At 37.8% G+C, this 19,967-nt stretch overlaps 1 protein-coding gene across 3 annotated transcripts in view; it reads left to right on the top strand.

Moving 5' to 3' along the window:
• Positions 1-19,967, top strand: part of PLXDC2 (plexin domain containing 2) — a 469,806-nt gene that overhangs the window by 150,692 nt on the left and 299,147 nt on the right. For all 3 annotated transcript variants that reach the window (XM_021696777.2, XM_044915539.1, XM_021696778.2), the window contains exon 2: positions 16,967-17,178. In XM_021696777.2, the coding sequence (XP_021552452.1) occupies positions 16,967-17,178 (212 nt within the window). The remainder of the gene's footprint in view (positions 1-16,966; positions 17,179-19,967) is intronic.

The following is a 19,967-nucleotide window of genomic DNA, read 5'->3' as shown; positions in this document are numbered from 1 at the left end:
GCAAGTCTAATTGATAACTAAGGGAAGACAGAATTGAGAATACCTGATATGAAATTCCAATAATTTGTAAGAATTCGGACCCTCCCCTGGATTAACCAACAATTTCCTACTATTTTTTTATGAATCCTGTCCATTCATTCATTGAAATAGTAAATAAAGGCTTGGCATGTACCAGATTCTATTCTGTGAAGTTAAAGTATAAAAATATATCAAATATAGTCTTCTGAGGTACAAATATAATTATATACAAATAATAAGAATACAGCAAAAGGAGCAAATCTAAGCAATGGGTCTATTTGGGGGTGTCACTTTTTTATGTGGTAAAATATACATAACATAAAATTTACCATTTCAACCATTTTTAATTATACAATTTAGTGGTACTAAGTACATTCTCAATGTTCTGCAACACAACCTTCACCACTGTCTGTCACCAGAACATTTTTATTTTCCTAAATGAAGTTTTGTGCTCATTAAAGAACTTTCTCCTTCCAGTCTCTGGTAACTTGTACTCTACTTTCTGTCTCTATAAATTTGATTACTCTAGGTACCTCAAATATGTAGAATCATACACTATTTGACCTTTTATGTTGGGCTTATTTCACTTAGCATACTATCTTCAAGGTTCATCCATTTTGTAACATATATCAGATTATCAAATTTTCATTCCTTTTTATGGCTAAATAATAGTTCATTGTATATATTCGTGTATATATATATATGTATATATATATAATCTGTCTACTCAGCTGATACATATTTGGATTATTTCTGCCTTTTGGCTAATGTAATATTGCTATGAACGTTGCTATAAAGGCATGAGTTTGAGGGGGTTGCTTTTTATTTGGAAATAATTTTAATTTAAGAAACGAATCAAGAATAATGCAAATAAGTCTTGCATATCTTTTAACCAAATTCGAAATGTTAATATTTTGTCCACTTTGTCATTTGTGCCATCATTCATACTTTTTTCTCCTTAACCATTTGTAAATTATAGAAGTCAAAGCTAAATTTTCCTCTCAAAATCAAATAATTCTACTACTGTTACCTATAATACATGAGAATTGATTGAAATAATGTGTAATGCTATATCTGAAGTGTCAAAAATGAATATTTACCTTAGAGTGGATTTTAGGACTAGCGTACTTTAACCCATATGACAGAGATATTAAAAAGGAAAAATTTAGTATGTGACATCATCTCAAAATTATATAATTTGGAAAGGATAAAATATGTTAATATTCTCCCTGTTCAGTGCTAAAGTCAAGTGTTGTATTGCTTTTAGGATTGTTATTTTCTGAGCCAATATTTTTAGCCCTTTTTTAAAAAAGATTTTATTTATTTGACAGAGAGAGAGAGAGCACAAGTAGGCAGAGAAGCAGGCAGAGGGAGAGGGAGAAGCAGGCTCTCCACTGAGCAGGGAGCCTGATGCGGGGCTCAACCCCAGGATGTTGGGATCATGACCTGAGCCAAAGGCAGATGCTCAACCGACTGAGCCACCCAGGTGCCCCTATTTTTAGCCCTTTTGATAAAGGTGTAAAATATTTATATTAACAAATTTTCAAATTAGTTTTGGCTTATTAATGCCATATTTAGATGTCTGTGAATATAAATCCAGTTTACTATGGCTTACTCTGAGTACAAATGATTAAATAAAAAAATGTCTAGGATATGCTTAACAGAATGTAGAATTTATAAAAATGTTCATGAAGTTTCAAAACTTACTGTACAAAAGGTAACGTGCTATTATTTTATCCCATAGTCCAATATAGATGATAAAATGGATCAAAGAAAATATTTGATGTGTCCTTTAATAAGGATTTTGCCTGTTAAACAAAAACTCCCAGTGAGGGATAAATGAATGGCACACTTCTTTCTATAGGTAAGAGAATTTCACCAGAAAATTCACTAGGCTATTATGATATAATTGGCACAGTCTGACAGAGGTGCATATTTTTTCAACAGCAGCAGGAGAGAACAACAGTATAATGTTCTAACAAAGGGCCTCTCAAGGGAAGATGCTTGTTTCTCCACTTACGGAGTATGTTTCCCAATGGTATATGCTAAAAAGAAAAATATAGAAAACCATGGGGCCCCTGGGTGTCTCAGTCCATTAAACGTCCAAATCTTGATTTAGACTCAGGTTATGATCTCAGGGTTTTAGATACAGCACGCCCCCCACATTGGACTCCCTGCTGAGCATTAAGCTCACTTAAGATTCTCTCCCTCTCCCTCTGCCCCTCCCCACCCCATGCATGCATGTGCGCACTCTCTCTCTCTTTCTCTGTCTCTCAAAAAGAAAAAAACGGGATACCCATCTTCATGTCGTGCTGGTGAGTGTGTAAACTGGTAACAGTCTGAGTGCAACAGAGTACAAATCCCCCTTTCAGAAATTGTTCCTGAAAAAGAAGTGAGGCTGCTCACAGAAATGTAGGCTTTACTATCAACTTGAAAGTTCAACAGTTGAGGATTAGTTTATGTAGGCATTAACTGTTAATGAAATATAGTATATAGCCAATAACATGGAAAAATATTTGTGTATGGTGCTGAAATAAATAAGCTATGCACATTTAGGCGCACAATTTTTGGACAAAGACATGAGGAGACATGCAGAGAAATATCACCAGGAAGGGTATTCACTAAAGTGATAACCCTGCCTCCTACACCTAGAACAGAATAATAGGTATTTTAAGTTTTCTCCTGTTTTCTCTTTAATGATTTAATTTTTCATATTAGATGAAAGGTAATATTTTAATTTAATAATATTTAAAGCCCTTCGGGTTATTCACCCTTTTATATGAATAATGATTTTTTTTTTGTAAAATGGGGAGATACTCACTATAACGAAATTGTGTAAAGTCTATCATTTATGGATTTTTTTAAACTGGAACAAGTTTTCTTAAATCCATGTTTTCAGGTATCACTTATTTGTAAGTAAAGAATTCTTACCTTAGTATTGTTCTGAGCACTAGTGAAGATACACAATATAATTTTTGGTAGTACTCTGGCAAGGAGGAGTTGCCCAATAATGAAAGTTTTCATTTTTTTTAAAGATTTTATTTATTTATTTGAGAGAGCGAGAGAGAGAGAGAAAGAGAGAGAGCACAAGCTGGGGGGAGGGGCAGAAGGAGGCAGGGAGCCCGATGCAGGGCTCCATCCCAGGACCCTGGAATCATGACCTGAGCCGAAGGCAGATGCCTAACCAACTGAGCCAGGCGCCCCTGGAAGTTTTAGATTTTTAATTATCTTATAAAATTCAGATTTTTTTCTGGGTTATGTACTAAAGTCAGCACACTGGTAGAAGGGAGGTTTTACATAAATGTATATTGTAGCAAGTACTTAAAGCAGAGACCTTTGCAGTTTATCTGCGATTTGTTTGTATGGGTAAAAGAAGCATTTACTAAAAGGTAAATTCAAGGAAAGATAGGGAATGAAGCAACTGGATTCTAAAAGTCTCAGAGTGCTGCTAATCTCTAAGGGATTGAAAGGTTACTGTGGATTCTATCTCACTTTGGTAGCTTAATCCTCAACTGTGGTTTGTATATTTTAGGAATATAGCACAGAAATTTAAGTCTAATTTTAGTACAGTTTTCACTGTCTTACTTTCCTTTTTAATGTAATTTTGTTGATTGTGGTTTATTTACAATGTTAGTTAAATTGCATAATCAGCATAAATATATGCAATCACACAATTTAATTAGGGAATGTTATTTAGGAAAGTAATGACTAAATCCAGACATTCATAACATTTTAGAAATTCTTGAGAACTTTATTTTAAAACTGCCATTTGAATGAATGGCAGTTGAAATTTAAATTTAAGTGTGTCTGTTTTTCAAACAAAAGTGAAAAAAATCTTGTCAAATTCAGTGGAGTAAAATATAGTATTAGAGGAATGATACAGGGGTGCCTGGGTGGCTCAGTCCTTAAGCGGGGCACCTGGGTGGCTCAGTCATTAAGCATCTACCTTCGGCTCAGGTCATGATCCCAGGGTCCTGGGATCGAGCCCCACATCGGGCTCTCTGCTCAGCAGGAAGCCTGTTTCTCCCTCTCCCACTCCACCTGCTTCTGTTCCCTCTCATGCTGTATCTCTTTCTGTCAAATAAAGAAATAAAATCTTTAAAAAAAAAAAGTATGATACGGTTTGTGAAAGACCAAAACTTCTTAACTAAAACAAACTGAGGGTTCTAGAGGGGAGGGGGTGGGAGGATGGGTTAGCCTAGTGATGGGTATTAAAGAGGACACATTCTGCATGGAGCACTGGGTGTTATATGCAAACAATGAATCATGGAACACTACATCAAAAACTAGTGATGTAATGTATGGTGATCAACATAACATAAAAAAAAAGTATACTAATGTTCAAACTTTCTATTTCCCATCATTTTCTCAATTTTTGGCGTAAAGGTTCCCATTCTTGTGATAGAGGCTGTTTGGAATATATTTTTTTCTATCTCAAGTTATTTCACCCCTAATACTAGTTTGAGTTAATCATAAGGGGACCTGGGTAAGTGGATGAATTATGTAAGTCATCAGCTAGTAAATACTCAAAAACTACTTAATGAAGGAAATGACATCTTTGTATATAAAGTATTCCATATTTAAACATAAATAACAAAGTATCAGTTTTGTTTACGAATTATATGGTTTATGCTGTAACTAATATTTATGAATCCTTACTTCACAATGCCTTTGATATTCAGAAGCATAAATCTTTTTCCTGTGACTTTTTTTGAAAGAACTTTTCTGCCCCGCTGCACGGGAAGCCTGCTTCTCCCTCTTCCACCCCCCCCACTTGTGTTCCCTCTCTCGCTGTGTCTCTCTCTGTCAAGTAAATAAATAAATCTTTAAAAAAAAAAAGAAAGAACTTTTCTGTAAAGTTATTTGGAGATATCAACGCTATGTAGTTTTGCCCATTGCTTTGTGGTTCTAAGGTAGTATGACGGTATATTTCATTAAATTTATGAATCAAATGTGATAAATAGAACAAATGGAAAAATTCTTTTTTCTTACTGTATTAATCTATCTAAACATTTTAAAAGATTTTGGAGTTAGAGTGTTGTAACACTCATATTTTATTTGATGAAGTTCATATATAGAAAAAGAGGTTAGAAAAGTATAGGAAATTTCATAGAAATTGGCAGGGATGCTTCTAGATCTTGAAAGAAATGACCCAACATACCTAAGTATTCAAGGCTAAGAATTTAAGCAGAAAAGTGAGATTATTTTAAGAACTGTCACGATAGAAAACACCAGGTCACCACCCCAACCATGTCATGACGTGTCCCAGGGGGACAAACAGACTGGACACCCTGGGCAGTTTTAGTGAACATTTATTAGAGTAACAGAAAGGAGCACAAACTCTGATGGACAAGCTCATGGCTGTTTGTACAGAAATGGCATTACATCAATAATTATGAGAAAAACACTGCAGTAGGTTTGAGTAAAGTTCTATGAGATCATTTTAAAATAACTCTCCCTAGGAAAATTATATGTTGGTGGTGATGGAAAACTTCACCAAGTCAGAATATTTGGATTTGAACATCAGAAAGTAGAGACTTAGGTGTTTTTTTTCCCCCCCTCACTATAGAAGTGAAACATTGTTGGGGTCCCTGGATGGCTCAGTGGGTTAAGCATCTGACTCTTGATATCAGCTCAGGTATCGATCGATCAGGGTTGTGAGTTCAAGCCCCATGTTGGGATCCACGCTGGGTGTGGAGCCTACTTAAAAATAAATAAATAATAAACAAACAAACAAAACAAAACAGCTTTGGGGCGCCTGGGTGGCTCAGTCAGTTAAGTGTCTGACTCTGTTTCAGCTCAGATCATGATCTCAGGGTTGTGAGATTGAGCCCTGTGTTGGGCTCTGCCCTCAGCGGGGAGTCCCCCTCTCCCTCCTCTCTACCCCATCCCCACTCAAGTGTGCCTGAATTCTCTCTCTCTCTCAAAATAAATAAAAAAATCTTTTAAAAAGAAGTGAAACATTGTAGAAGATGTATAAAATAAAGATATGCCATGAGAACAAATCAAAAAACCCTAGCTGCTTCCATCCTGTGTAACATAGAAAAAAGCACTGATAATACTATAATGTATTTCTTTCTCCTTTTGTGTATTTGTATATATGTATGTTTTTCCTAGTTTGTTCAAATCATATTATAGTTTTTTATACTTACTCATAAATCTCTTTGTGCATGTCAGAATATTTCCACAGTATCAAATCCTAGAAGACTTTTGCTACAGATTGTAAATTTGCCAATATGAAATTTTTATTAAAATTTGAATCTACCTACCAATATTAGAGCGTACAATACTTGCTTCAAAAAAATTCTCTATCAAAAACCAACAAGGGCGCCTGGGTGGCTCAGTTGGTTAAGCGACTGCCTTCGGCTCAGGTCATGATCCGGGAGTCCTGGGATCAAGTCCCGCATTGGGCTCCCGGCTCGGCGGGGAGTCTGCTTCTCCCTCCAACCCCCTCCCTTCTCATGCTGTTTCTCTCTCGCTCACTCTCTAATAAATAAATAAAATCTTTAAAAAAAAAAAAAACCAACAAGTACGGTTTTACAATAAATCTTTGTGAACTTAATATATGAAAGAATTATGCTGAATTTCTCTGACTTTTTATAATGTGAAATACTTTAACATATTTATTAGTATTTATATTTTCTTTGCTGTGAGTTATCTACGTATGACATTTGTCCTTTTTTTTTTTTTTAAGATTTTATTTATTTATTTGACAGAGAGAGGCACAGCGAGAGAGGGAACACAAGCAGGGGGAGTGGGAGAGGGAGAAGCAGGCTTCCCGCCGCGCAGGGAGCCCGATGCGGGGCTCGATCCCAGGACCCTGAGATCATGACCTGAGCCGAAGGCAGACGCTTAATGACTGAGCCACCCAGGCGCCCCAACATTTGTCCTTTTTTTTTAAATTGAGGACTGATCTTTAAAAAGTTTATTAGGTTAGATATATTTGTATATATTCAAGTAAACCATACATGACTGCCATTTTGTAGATCAAAAAACTGAATAGAAGTGCACATAACATTAATCTTGATAGGTGCTATTGTTTCTTCTGCTGGTCTTTTAAATTTATATAAAACTAAAATAGGACTTTTTACTTTCCTGCCTGACATTTTTATTTTATATGTATATATATTTTTTTAAGATTTTATTTATTTGACAGAGAGAGACACAGCGAGAGAGGGAACACAAGCAGGGGGAGTGGGAGAGGGAGAAGCAGGCTTCCTGCCGAGCAGGGAGCCCGATGCAGGGCTCGATCCCAGGACCCTGGGATCATGACCTGAGCCGAAGGCAGACGCTTAATGACTGAGCCACCCAGGCGCCCCTGCCTGACATTTTTAAATGGCTTTCTATTGTGTTTGTGTGTTTCATGTAATGACTGAGCCTCAAAGTTGAATATCTTAAGACTGTATTTTGTTTACCCTATATTTTCTTTTTTTTTTTTTTAAAGATTTTATTTATTTATTTGAGACAGAGAGAATGAGAGACAGAGAGCATGAGAGGGAGGAGGGTCAGAGGGAGAAGCAGACTCCCTGCCGAGCAGGGAGCCCGATGCGGGACTCGATCCCGGGACTCCAGGATCATGACCTGAGCCGAAGGCAGTCGCTTAACCAACTGAGCCACCCAGGCGCCCCTTGTTTACCCTATATTTTCAACCCTAGCACAAAGCAGGGAACTCAAAAGTATAGATTTTGTGGTTGTACTTTTCATTTTTATCTAGGAATGATATTCAACATTTAACAACTAATATCTGGCTAGCTAATCGGAACAGACCACACCTTAGGGCTAAGCCCAGATCTAAATTTATTCCTTAGTCGTTGGAGTGTATGGAAAGCATTGCTTATTATTTGGGGGCAAGTAAGGAATGGAGGAGCAGTTAATCTGTTGATTTGTTCAGGTTGAACTTTATGAACAGTTAGTCAAAGTTCAGAAAAATACTGCTGGGTTTGAGTCTAAGACTAGGGAATGCTTTACACTAACTAAAGTCATCTTTTAATAAAAATGCAGGCCCAGAGTAACCTTATATTTATAACCTTAGGGCTATAACTTAAAAAAAACCCATAAACAATAAAGATAATTTTGTGATGAGGAAACTGCAGGTGTTATTGACCACTTGTCCAAGTCCATACAAATCTCTAGAGGGCATTTAACCTATAGAAATTTGGGGCCATTCTGATAATGGTATGATTCGATTTAAATCAGATAAAATTTATAAAACAGTCTGATAGAAATGAATAGATTGGCTGTCATCTGTGGTCATTGGCTAAGTCAGCCTGGGCTTAACATTGGGCCATTATGGAGTCTGACCCCACAAACTGAATATGGTCTGATGACAATATGCATGAGACTGAGTTTATCAGACATCTGGCAGCTATAATTTAATAGAAGACCCTCAGTGATTTCGGCCCTAGGCATTTGGACATAATGTTTGACACTGGGTACCATTATGCCAATTGATTCCATCTGGCTTGGTCTGGCTCAAAAGATTCAACTTTTTTTTCAGAGAAGCTATTGGCCATGACTAGTCCTTGTTTACAGAATTGTCCATCTCCCTTGGCAGGCAGAGTTATACTTTTCATGCATTGGGGCTTAGCTTTTAATGCAGAGACCTTATTTTGAAATCACCCATTCTGGAGCACTGGGTGTTATATGTAAGTGATGAGTCACTAAATTCTACTCCTGAAACCAATATTACACTATATGTTAACTAACTAGAATGTAAATAAAAACTTAAAAAAAACACACAGGCATTCTGAATACAGGCAGCAAGGGTAGTTTAGGATAGCTAATGATAAATAGAAGTGTTAAGATATTTTTACCAAATAACTTTACTTTTTTGCTGTGCTATGGAGACTCTAAAGTCTCATAATATTTGAATTTTCACAAATTAAATAGTAAACCTGAAAATAAATGTTGAATATTTAATAGGATTCCAAATAGCCTAAAATATGTAAATGATAGACTTTTATAGCTGGAGGGACCATAAAGTCTATAAAACTGCCCCCTTTCATTTTATAGATAGCATACCTAAAATTTCCATGTGGATTCTGGGTTCACACAATCTTTTCTACAGAAGATCTCACACACCTTATTAAACGATAGATTCTCAGATTTAATTAAATGCTATTTCCTCTCTTTATAGATTATTTGTAGATTATTATAACCTGTAGACACGTTCATATGGAGATGAGTTTATTCTCTAAATCTGACAGATTTATCTGAAAAATCAGCAGATGGTCTGAGTTCTTTGATAATCATCTTTTTTATTATGAGACAGGAGGCTATCATCCCAGTAAAACATGTGAAATCTACTTGAAGGAATTCAGTTTTTCTTTCAAATTTCTATTAGGCAGTTAACAGAAAATCCTCAACAAAAAAAGTCAATGATTTATTTTCAAGTACTTCCCATTCTTTCAAGATATAATAAAAATATAATCAATATTAATGTGCTGTTATTTTCTGCTCTGTTTGTACATTAGCATTGTTTCATTTCCTCTCATTGGCAGTCAATTTGATGGGCTATTGTATTCCTTTTTTGCTTTCACATGCTAGATTTTTTTCCAGATTTTTGCTATTTTCGATAGCACGTTTTGTCTAATTTATTTTTTCCCTTTTAGATTGTTTCTTTGTGACATGTCATCAAGGTTTGTGACAGATAGCTATTGACCCCCAAAAAAGATTAATCAGAGGCAGATATCTACCAAGCCTCTGGATCCAGCTCTGGTTACTTTCCTAGTCTATCACTTCCCACCTCATAATGCATAGATTTTCTCTTATGTAAGACAATTTAATAATAGTACATGCCAAATACATTAATGTATGCAGATGTTTAAAACAGTGCATCATATTTAATTAACCCCAAATTTAGTTTAGTTTTTATTATCAATATTAGTATGATTATTATGAATTCATAATCCATGCATAAATACCTCTTTTATAACTGTTAACAAAGTTTTATTCTTTGTATTTATTTTTAATACTTTAGTAAATATGTGGCACTACCTTAAACTTGTCTTAAATCTCATTCATGATTGTTCGTAAAGCTAAGGTTTTCCATAGGATTCCATCTTTCTGTATAAAATTTAAAAGTTTGATTATTTTATTTAATAGTAAAATTAGAAAACTATTAATGCTTCAAACTTGTAGAGTAATTCTCCACCTATTTTAACTTAAAATTGTCCTTGTTTCATCTACTTGATAACTTTTCAATCTCACTGGGCCATGCCTGCATTCTTCAAAGACATGTGTTGAATTTCTTACGGACCTCATTAACCAAAAAGAAGCAAGATGATAAACTGCAACCATAAGTGTTGCTGAACATCACCCAACTGGCCAGTGAGCTATTTTTGAGTCAAACTCATGTCAGATAAATAAAAGCTGTTGTAGATTTGTTTTCCCTTTCTTCTACCCTTTTATCTGGCTACTCAGGAAGGTGGTTAAAATCTTAAGAAGTTAGATAAGAGATTACACACATAATCTTTTAAGACTATGTCTCAGATGAGCAGCAACTTGGTCAATGATTCATTCACTTATTCATTCATTTGTTATTCAGAAGATTTTAGATACTACTATGTGTCAATGCCCATGCTTATAATGATGGGACAAAGATGTAAATAAGATAGAGTCTCTGATCTCTGTGTGTCAGGAGTCTTCCTAGGCCAGCCCCAGTTTTGGTGATATGCTAGGAGGACTCAGACGACTCAGCATATAGTTGTGCTCATGGCTATGATTTATTACAGCAAAAAGATACAAACCAAAATCCACAAAGAGAAAAGACAGTTGGGGCAATGTCTGGGAGAAACTAGGGCAAGTTTCCAAGAGTCCTCTCCAGCAGGAGCACATAGGACACATTTAATTTTTCCAGCAACAAGCTGTGATGATGCATGTAAAATATTATCAACCAGGGAAGTTCGTTAGAAACTCAGTGGCCGGTGTTTTTACTGGGAGCTGTTCACATAACCACCTTCTATCTAGCATGTACCAAGAGTCCAGACTCCCAGAAGGAAGGCAGGTTCAGCATAAACCATATTGTTTGCCCAAACAGTTTAGCCATAGTGAGCCATTCTTATCTGTTAGAGAATAGCGGAAACATTCCCTAAATCTAAGTTTCCAGACGCTTAGCCAAGGGCCAACCTAGCGAAGGGCCTGCTGAGTTAACTCTTTTCTGCAAAATCGTACATTCAAGTGGGGATAGGCAGAAGAGTGTTTAAAGAGTTAGGTAAAGAGAAGTGTTGGATTATGATAAAAACCTCAACTAGCTCTCCCAGGGGAGTAAAGGGTAACTTCATTTAACAAGAGAATATTTGAGCTAGATCTTTAAGGAATTGTGATATTTCCCAGAGTCTGAGGTGAAAAAGAGTTTTCCTCCATGCAAAGATAACAATATTCATTGCAAGTAAAGAGGTAATTGAGAAATTCTACATGATGGGAGCATGGAGCATGATGGGGGTGGGGTTGCGAAGAGAGGGGAGAGTGGTTGGAACAAGAGCATGGAGTGTTTATAGGTGGTAAAGGAGATGGGTGGTAAGGAGCCATTAGAGGTTTTAATCAGAAGAGAGGAGTAAATAACTTTGAAAGGTATCTCTGGTAGCAGATGGAAAAAAGATTGGAGAAGGAAGAGTTTGAAGACAGTAAGATCAGATAGGAGGCAAGAGATGATGAGGACATGCCCTAAGGCATATGTCAACATTGGGACCAGAGCACAGATCAGTGGTTCTCAAACAATGGGGCTCAAATAATCATGTGGGAAGTTTAAAAAGACTGTGATATCCAGGCCTACTGAAACCCTTTAGTATCTCTCAACAGAACACTCTGTATGCTTTCTTTTCTGTAGCTATCTTGCTCTGTGATGCTGTCAGTCGAAACCTCAAATCCACTGTGTAGTCATTTCATTTTTGGACATAACCAAGGATATAACCATTTGTATAAAATTTCATCTTCACTTCCACAATAGATTGGGATGCAAAGCCATATTTAGGAGGCTACCTCAACCAGATCATTTCATCTATTCTCATCTATTCTCAGATTAATCTAGCCAGCAAAATCTGTTTGCAGTGAACAGTCTTAATGTTTCTGCAGAGGATTCACAGGGGTGATTTGGTTCACTTGTAAAGTATAGACCAAAATGCTTGTCAAAAGGTATACAGATGGGTCCCAATTACATAAGATGCATGTCAATTTATGTAGATTTCTTGGTGGTTTAGCATGTATCGTGTGTATGATTTGTATGCAAGACACAAGAAATACTGTTAAAGATGGTTTCAACATATAACAATGGTTAAACATGTAACTATTGGTTAAATGTAAGCTATTTTAATAAAATCATTCAGATAAGACACAAATATGAACATATCCAGCCCAGCACAGTTTTTTTGTTGTTTTTATTTTAAATTATTTTACAGTATATAATGGCACAAAAGAGACTTGCAAGGTTTGCAAAGAATAATATGAGGATACACATGAGTTTCTTGTTTTTACTCTCAGATTAACTAGACATTATTGGGTTTCATAACAATGTTCTATTTGGAATGTAATGAAGTACTTTCTTCAGTAATAGTGTATCTGCTCTTTTAATCGAATAAAATATCTCAAGAATGTGTAAGAACAATTTATATATTACATATATACAGAAATATGTCTGTAAGCTTTCTACTATATTCAAACGGGAGTCTTTAGATATATTTAATATTTCCATGAGCTATGTGATTAACAACTACAGCAAAATATGTTGGAGAAAATTATCTTTGAAAGTTTTCCATCAGTGGTTTAATTAACATACAGTGGACAGAAAGCAAACAATCTGTTCAGCCAGACTACTCAAAGATCCCTCCTGTTGCTTTTGTTTTCACTACAGCTGGGAAGGGAAAAATTGCATTACTTATAACCCTTTAGCTTACTTCTGAGTAATTCGTTTTGGTGGTGATTTAAAGAATAATTTAAAATATTTTTATGAGTTTGAAAGCACATGAAGTGCATAGGAATAATTTACAATGTAGATAACCATGCTGTGGTTTTGCCAATTTTTCTCGGTCTTTATTTCTGTAAAACATTCATTCTTGACTTGTTTTATCTTGTCTAAAAATCATTCTGAAATGGGATCAAAATCTAAGCCAATTTCATACTCCAGTCTTGATGAACCATGGAGTACTGAATTATGAGCATATAGGAATATTTCCTCTTATTATTCATAACATAACCAGAGAAAAATAATTAGATCTAAACTAGCAACCAAAAGAAAACTCAGAGAAGCCAAGCCCTAAAGCTCACAAATTTTCTTATTAAAAAACCCCTCAGTTCCTTCCTTAGATCCTGTTTACTCTTTGTAAATATGAGAACCAGCAAGTAATCAAGAGACAGGTTTATAAAGTTGAAGGTAGCATATTCTAGGAGGAGCAAGCATGTCCGTAATGGAAGCAAACCAATCAACAGCTATAATTGCTGTTAATGTGACCATGAAGCAAGAGAGGAAAAAAAATTATAAAACACTGCTAAAAATTAGGCGGGGGGAATCCCCACCAAAACCCCATAGCTGTCTAGGGACTTACCCTCGTAAGTGCCAGAGTAAGCATGTATGTGTGTCTTCTACAGGAGGCCTCCCTGTCTGAAATTTACCTTCCCCAGTAATCCTGCTAAAGTGTTAGTTTGAATGTTCATGACGAAAACAAAAGTTTGACACATTAATCAAACATCCCAAATTTCAACTTAAGTGGTGTTCAAAGACACACTGAGGCATATTAAAAAATTTCAAGAATTTACCTGAGCAAAGATCAATTTCATTCTGGCAGCTCTGAGCTAGAAATGATCAGAAGGGCTCCAATGACAGGAGCTAGGGGAGAGACTTGTATGGGAAAAAGGCAGAAGCAAAGCAAGAAAACTGTTTGATTGGCTTAAGGAGTTATCTGATTCAGAGAAGCCTAGTTGGCTGTGTGAGACTGGTTATCCTTCGGTTTTGATTTCTTAATCTGGAGGCATTTATAGATCTAGGGTTTGGTTCGCTTGTGTACACTTCTAAGGTATCAGAACGACCTCAATCTAATGGTCTCTTTGTCTAATTAATTTAATAGTGGAGAATATGGGCTTTATCACCCTTAAGTTTAGAAGCTCCTTTTCATGTGTTCTCTAGAGTAAGAAGGCAGGGGGAAAATGAGAAAGGGGACTCAAGGAAGTTGAGAAGTAGACTTTCTGTGCAGATAGCCCCTCCAATGTTACGTATTCCTCCGTCTCTCCCTGCCCTGTGCGGGGACCTCAAGGGCTTGGGTGACGTCACTGGCCTACAGACATCACAGAAAGTACCATAGTTTTGTCTTGTGTTATAAATCTCTGGAAAGATAATAATAACATTAATATCAGGCAGTTAATATCCAACAGCATGGACTGTTTCTAAGAAACCAAGAGTTGTTTTGAAAATTCTGTTTTGAAGATTTTAATAAAGATTACTTCTTTGAAGTTTTAGGTAGACTTCCTGATTTACATTTTAGAGGAATGACAAACCTCTGCTGTTTCCTTTGTGTGATTCTTTTTAAAAACCATTTTTAAATCCAGGAGCATTTAATCTATTGGCTACATTTCTTACCTAGATTGACATTCTAACAAGAATTCTGTATACATTTTCAGTGGTTCTGATATGATTATTTGTATTCAGAGGGTCACCACCCTTAGTACAGGACAAATGCACACCTTTAAAGTTAACATAACTGTTGGGCTAGCAGGTCTTATCTGATTATTATAAAACTTTATTGCTTACTTTTGTTGTAAGCCGCCTCATATTTTTGGTAATGAAGCAGGATATATAAATAAAGCAAGTAAAATTGCTTTATGTAGCTTTGCCTAGAATCATAGGTCTTAGAGCCTGACACATCCTCAGAAAAAGCTGTCTGCTTTTGCAGGTAAGATATTTTCATTCCCATTTAAAATGCAGGGCAACCAAAGCACAGAATTTTGTAAATTATGTTGGACCCCGTATCCAGGAAACCTAACAAACAATTCCACCCCTGGTCTTTTGAATACTTGTACCGTATTTCTTCCATTAACTCTGACTGGTCCAATCATTCTTGCTCCAAAGAGACTTTCAACAGTTCATTTATCCATCAATCAGTCAACAGACATTTATTCAGCACCATTCAACGGCCAGTGGGACAACAGTGTTAAAAAAGGAACACTTTTCTATAGTGATGGTAATACTCATTACACATAATTATTGAACATTTACGGTGTGTGTCGGGTGGAACATGATCAACCCTTTATGTACATGAGATGTTTCAGCCTTACAACAATTCTGTGAATTGTGCCATTTCTGTCTTCATGGTTCATTTAAGCTCTAATATTCTGTGAGCCCAAGTTAAAGTCTAGATCACCAGTACTATGGTGGTATTTTTCTCTGGGCTGTATCTGCCAAGGCATGAAGCAGTGAGAGATCTTTTAAGTTCATCGTGAAACCAAAGAATATCCTTTTTGTCTAGAAGAATTATTAGCACCTTTCTGAGTTGAAAGGGAAATATTTTATTTTATTTATTTTTTATTTTTTTATTTTTTTAAGATTTTATTTATTTATTCATGAGAGACAGAGAGAGAGAGAGAGAGAGGCAAAGGGAGAAGCAGGCTCCCAAGGAACAGGGAGCCCGATGCGGGACTCGATCCCAGGACCCCGGGATCATGACCTGAGCCAAAGGCAGATGCTCAACCATCTGAGCCGCCCAGGCGCCCGTTTTTTTTTTTTTTGAAGATTTTATTTATTTATTCATGAGAGACAGAGAGAAAAAGAGAGAGGCAGAGGGAGAAGCAGGCTCCTAAGGAACAGAGAGTCCGATGCAGAAAGGGAAATATTTTAGACCATTTGTGTGTGATTAGTAGTGGTAGCCTTAACTTAGTTATTAGAGTTCTAAGTAGCTGATACAATGGTATTATAAGTCACATCAAATACATTTCGTTTCTTGGAATGTTCTCCTATTGAAGACAACATCACAGCTATAATTAAATCACTGCTCTCTTAGCCCTTTTTGAACCTGTATCCTGCCAGTTATAAAGGCTGTCAATTCATATCTTTGGGTAATAGTTGTGTAGAAGAAGACTGTTCGTCTTGGTCAGAAACTGAATTTCCCATACTTGTGATACACCTTCTCCTACTGACCTACTGAAATGAAAGACTAGGAGTAATGATTAAATCTTATTTTCCCTCCTGTAGTAGTAGGATGAGCTGGGTCAACAAGGCCAGTCCCTGCTGATGGCTTTAAAATACCTGTGTGATTTGGTCTCTTTGCTTTCCCATCCATTTCTCTAAGTGCCTATCACTGTCATCCTTCACCACCCTGCCAAGAGTCCAAGGTGAACACTGCACAAATGAACAAGAGCCTTTGTGATGCCTCCTGAGGGTGTTACTTATTAAATGAGGTAGGCAATGAACTAAATCTGACTGGTGAGCTACAAGGCAGTTAGTACGGGTACGCAAAGATCATTCCATATATTTTTTAACACATTCAAATACATTGTTACCTCTTTGCTGGGCAGCAGAACTTGTGTGAGAGGAATATACGCTCACAAGTTAATAACGTCTGACTTTTTTTTTTTTTCAAATGTGCTAAGAGTCACTAGGTTTCGTTCCTTTGTTTGGATTGTAGCTTATTTTCTCAGAACAACTAGAGAATGTTTATGAAGTGTGTGTGTGGAGGGCGGGGAGGGGAGAGAATAAAAATGCGTTGCTTTAGGGCTGCACATCTGTTTCAGGGACTCTGCTGGATCTGCACATTAACCATTGCCACGACTTATGGCATGTATTAAAATTGCATTCTACTCAGAGATGTTGATCCCAACTCAAAATATTACAGTTAAACAGATTTCCCTGTTAGGAGTTAGTTTCCTATCTTCATGACTGGGCAAAATTATTGTTCTGCTCTATTAGTTAGCATGTGTATGACTCCTAACAAGTGGTAACTCATTATTTTATTTCTTGTTCAAACAGATGGGCAATACCAAGTTGCTCAGGTCTTCCCGCAAGCAGAAGAGGAAATGGAAGTGGACACACATGCATTCAGCCACCGGTGGAAAAGGAGCTTGGATTCTCTCAAGGCAGCTGACTCTAACCGAGCAAGCATGGGCCAAGACTCCCCAGAGCCCAGAGGCTTCACAGACCTGCTACTGGACGATGGGCAGGACAACACCACACAGATTGAGGTAGGTAAATAATCTGGGTAACTGAACTGGGTTGACGACTGTATTTTCTGTGAGGCATCCAACTTCTGCATATGGATAGGCTCCACCTTCAGCTCACTCGAGAGCTTTTGGATTTTTTAGTAAGGATCAATTTAACTTATTAATAAATAGTTAATATTCAGTAGTTCAGTAATCAATAATTATAACTATATGAAATAGGTAAATACATAATAGCTAAGCCATTTAATCAGCCATGAGTACGTTTATTCAGGAACCAGACAAACACTGGCTTGCTATGGTGATGATCGTGAGGAGACACAAAGAGGAACATGATACAGCACCTGCCTGCAAGGAAGTCGCTGTGTAACCACATCAGCTCTGTGCTACGTGATACGTACAAGGATATATAGGAGCTGGAGCATGGCATGGAGGAGGGCGAGGTCACCTGCTTGGGCCTGAGGGTGGGCCGTTGTCAAAGAGGCTTAGCCTGGGAGCAGGCGTTTAGGCAGGGGCTTGGCAGGTTGAGGGGAGTTCACCAGGGTGATTTCCTGTCAGTAGTGAGAAAGAAGATTCCTGGCAGAGTGAACTGCATCTGCAGTGGCCAAGTCTTAGAACGCTGGAGCATGCTGGAGAGTCTCATTGAGTGACCAACTGTCCCTTTTACCCGGAGCTGAGTGCTTTCCTCGGGGAGAGCGCTTTCAATGCTAAAAACAAGGCAGTTCTGGGCAAACTGGAATGGTCCGTTCACTCTGTGACTGTAAGCAGTTCTGTGTTGTGGTTGGATCTATGAAGTGGCAGGAGGACAGTTGGAGATGGGTTTGATGAGTATGGAAGTTCGCTGAGGACACATTTTGGGCAGACTGTAAGGTTGCCCAGAGGCCTCAAGGGTGGTCTTATATTGCTTAAATTCCCATAGTCCTTAGCCTTGCAAATCATAAAATATGATCCTGTTAGTCCACTAGATCTAACAAAAACAAACAGGTCAATCCTATGGCAATAAGCAAAAAAAACACCCAAATGAGAATGCAGGCTATTTATTCGTTTGCTCTAGCAAGAGTGAGCTTCTAACACTTCCCTCTGGCAGAGACTCAAAAGCAGGCAGGGGAGTGGGCAAGTTTCTCACTTAAAAAAAGAGAAGGATAGGGGTATCTCTGTTAGCTAAGCCTCTGACTCTTGGTTTTGGCTGGGGTCATGATCTCAGGGTCGTGAGATCCAGCCTGCTTAGGGTTCTGCACTCAGCAGGGAGTCTGCTTGAGGATTCTGTTCCTCTGCCCTTCCCCCACTTGTGCGCATGTGCACACGCGTGTGCTCATTCTCTCTCTCTCTCTCTCTCTCTCTCTTTCGAATAAATACATCTTTAAAAAAGAGAGACGTCTTCAGATACACTCTCCTGGGAAGTTGTTGGCACAGAGGAGCTGGAGACAGGCTAATTAGAAGCAGAGCATCTTATGTGATCGATTTGGGGAGCATATTTGGCTTATACTGAGTTGGACCTAGAGACAAAAAATAGGAAATCTGTCAGTTGTTCATCAATTCCTGCCCATTCTGGGCTGATTGCTGCCCAGGTTGCATTCTGGCTCCCTGGACTGGTTGCCGTAGAATTTGGAGGTCAGAGTTCTGTGGTCATCCGTGGTCCAGCCATTGTCTGTTTGAATATCCTCTCTCGATCTGAAGGTTTAGTTCCTATTTTCTCCCAGTTAGCAGGTTTATACGTTTTCAGAACCAGACAAGATTCTTTTTACTGCCCTGAAATACTCATTATTTAGGAAAAGAACTCAACTTCATGAAACAGACACTACATCGTTCTCCAAATAGTATCAAGGCATCATTTTGTTCCCGCATAGTGAGAGGAATCTTCAGAAGATCTGAAACCCAGGCCATTGGGATTCTGTGGATGTGAGAGGCCCAGCAATCTCCTCCATCTCCTTAGCTAGTATGTGACTCTGGTGGTCCCTGGCCGCCCCAGCCAGGCCCCTTAACAGGCAACAGAGGAGGTGCCTGGGGCAAAAGTCATAACAATATCTGTAAGAGGCTATTCTGACTCCTGCAGAGTGCCTGCTATTTTGGCAACAGTGTTGTTATAGCAACTCGGAGAGGGCAACACAATTCTTCCCTGAGCACTCTTTAGCTGGGGTGCAGCATAAAGAAAAGAGACATGAACAGAAGCAGAGGTGTTTACTCTCTGCCCAGAACTGGTAGCTCACTGAGATTGAAAGGGGAGAACACACATTCCTAGAACTCTGTGATCTCTATGCAGGATGCTGAATTTTCCAAGTCATTCGTAAAAGAGAAAATCCCTTTGCTTGGGGATGTATGAACACTCCTCAAAATATAATCCCCATTGTTGTTATAGCCATGATGTTGTTTTTCAGCCATTTTTTCTCTTTTTCTACCTTAACAGAGGAGATCCCATAATGTCAGGGATTTTGAATCAGTAAAACAAAGGAGGGAGGATAGTGCTGGTGCAGGGAGCTACGTGCTGGGCAATCACTTGGTGCTAACATGTGCCGGGTGCTGTATGGAGATCATCTTGCCTGGTCCTGACATCAGCGTACTGAGATTTATGTCTCCAGGTTCACTGGGTAATCTCAGTGCCTTTTACATGAGGGCAATTTCAGATTTAGGTTTAGTATTTCCCTAAACTCTTCCATTAATGAATAAAGGGGCTGGTATTTAAACCCAGGCCTGCCCAGCTGCCAAGATTTATTCTTTCTACTTGGCTTTGCTTCCTCTAATAGAAGGAAAAGTAAATGGTACTTTGATTAGGTAATGATTTTGGACAGTGGCAGCACCCCAATATCGATGAGAGA

This window comes from Neomonachus schauinslandi, chromosome 5 (assembly GCF_002201575.2).
Source record: "Neomonachus schauinslandi chromosome 5, ASM220157v2, whole genome shotgun sequence".
NCBI classification, from domain to species: domain Eukaryota; kingdom Metazoa; phylum Chordata; class Mammalia; order Carnivora; family Phocidae; genus Neomonachus; species Neomonachus schauinslandi.
Note: the sequence above shows the minus strand (reverse complement) of the source record. Positions and strands in the feature narration are given on the sequence as shown.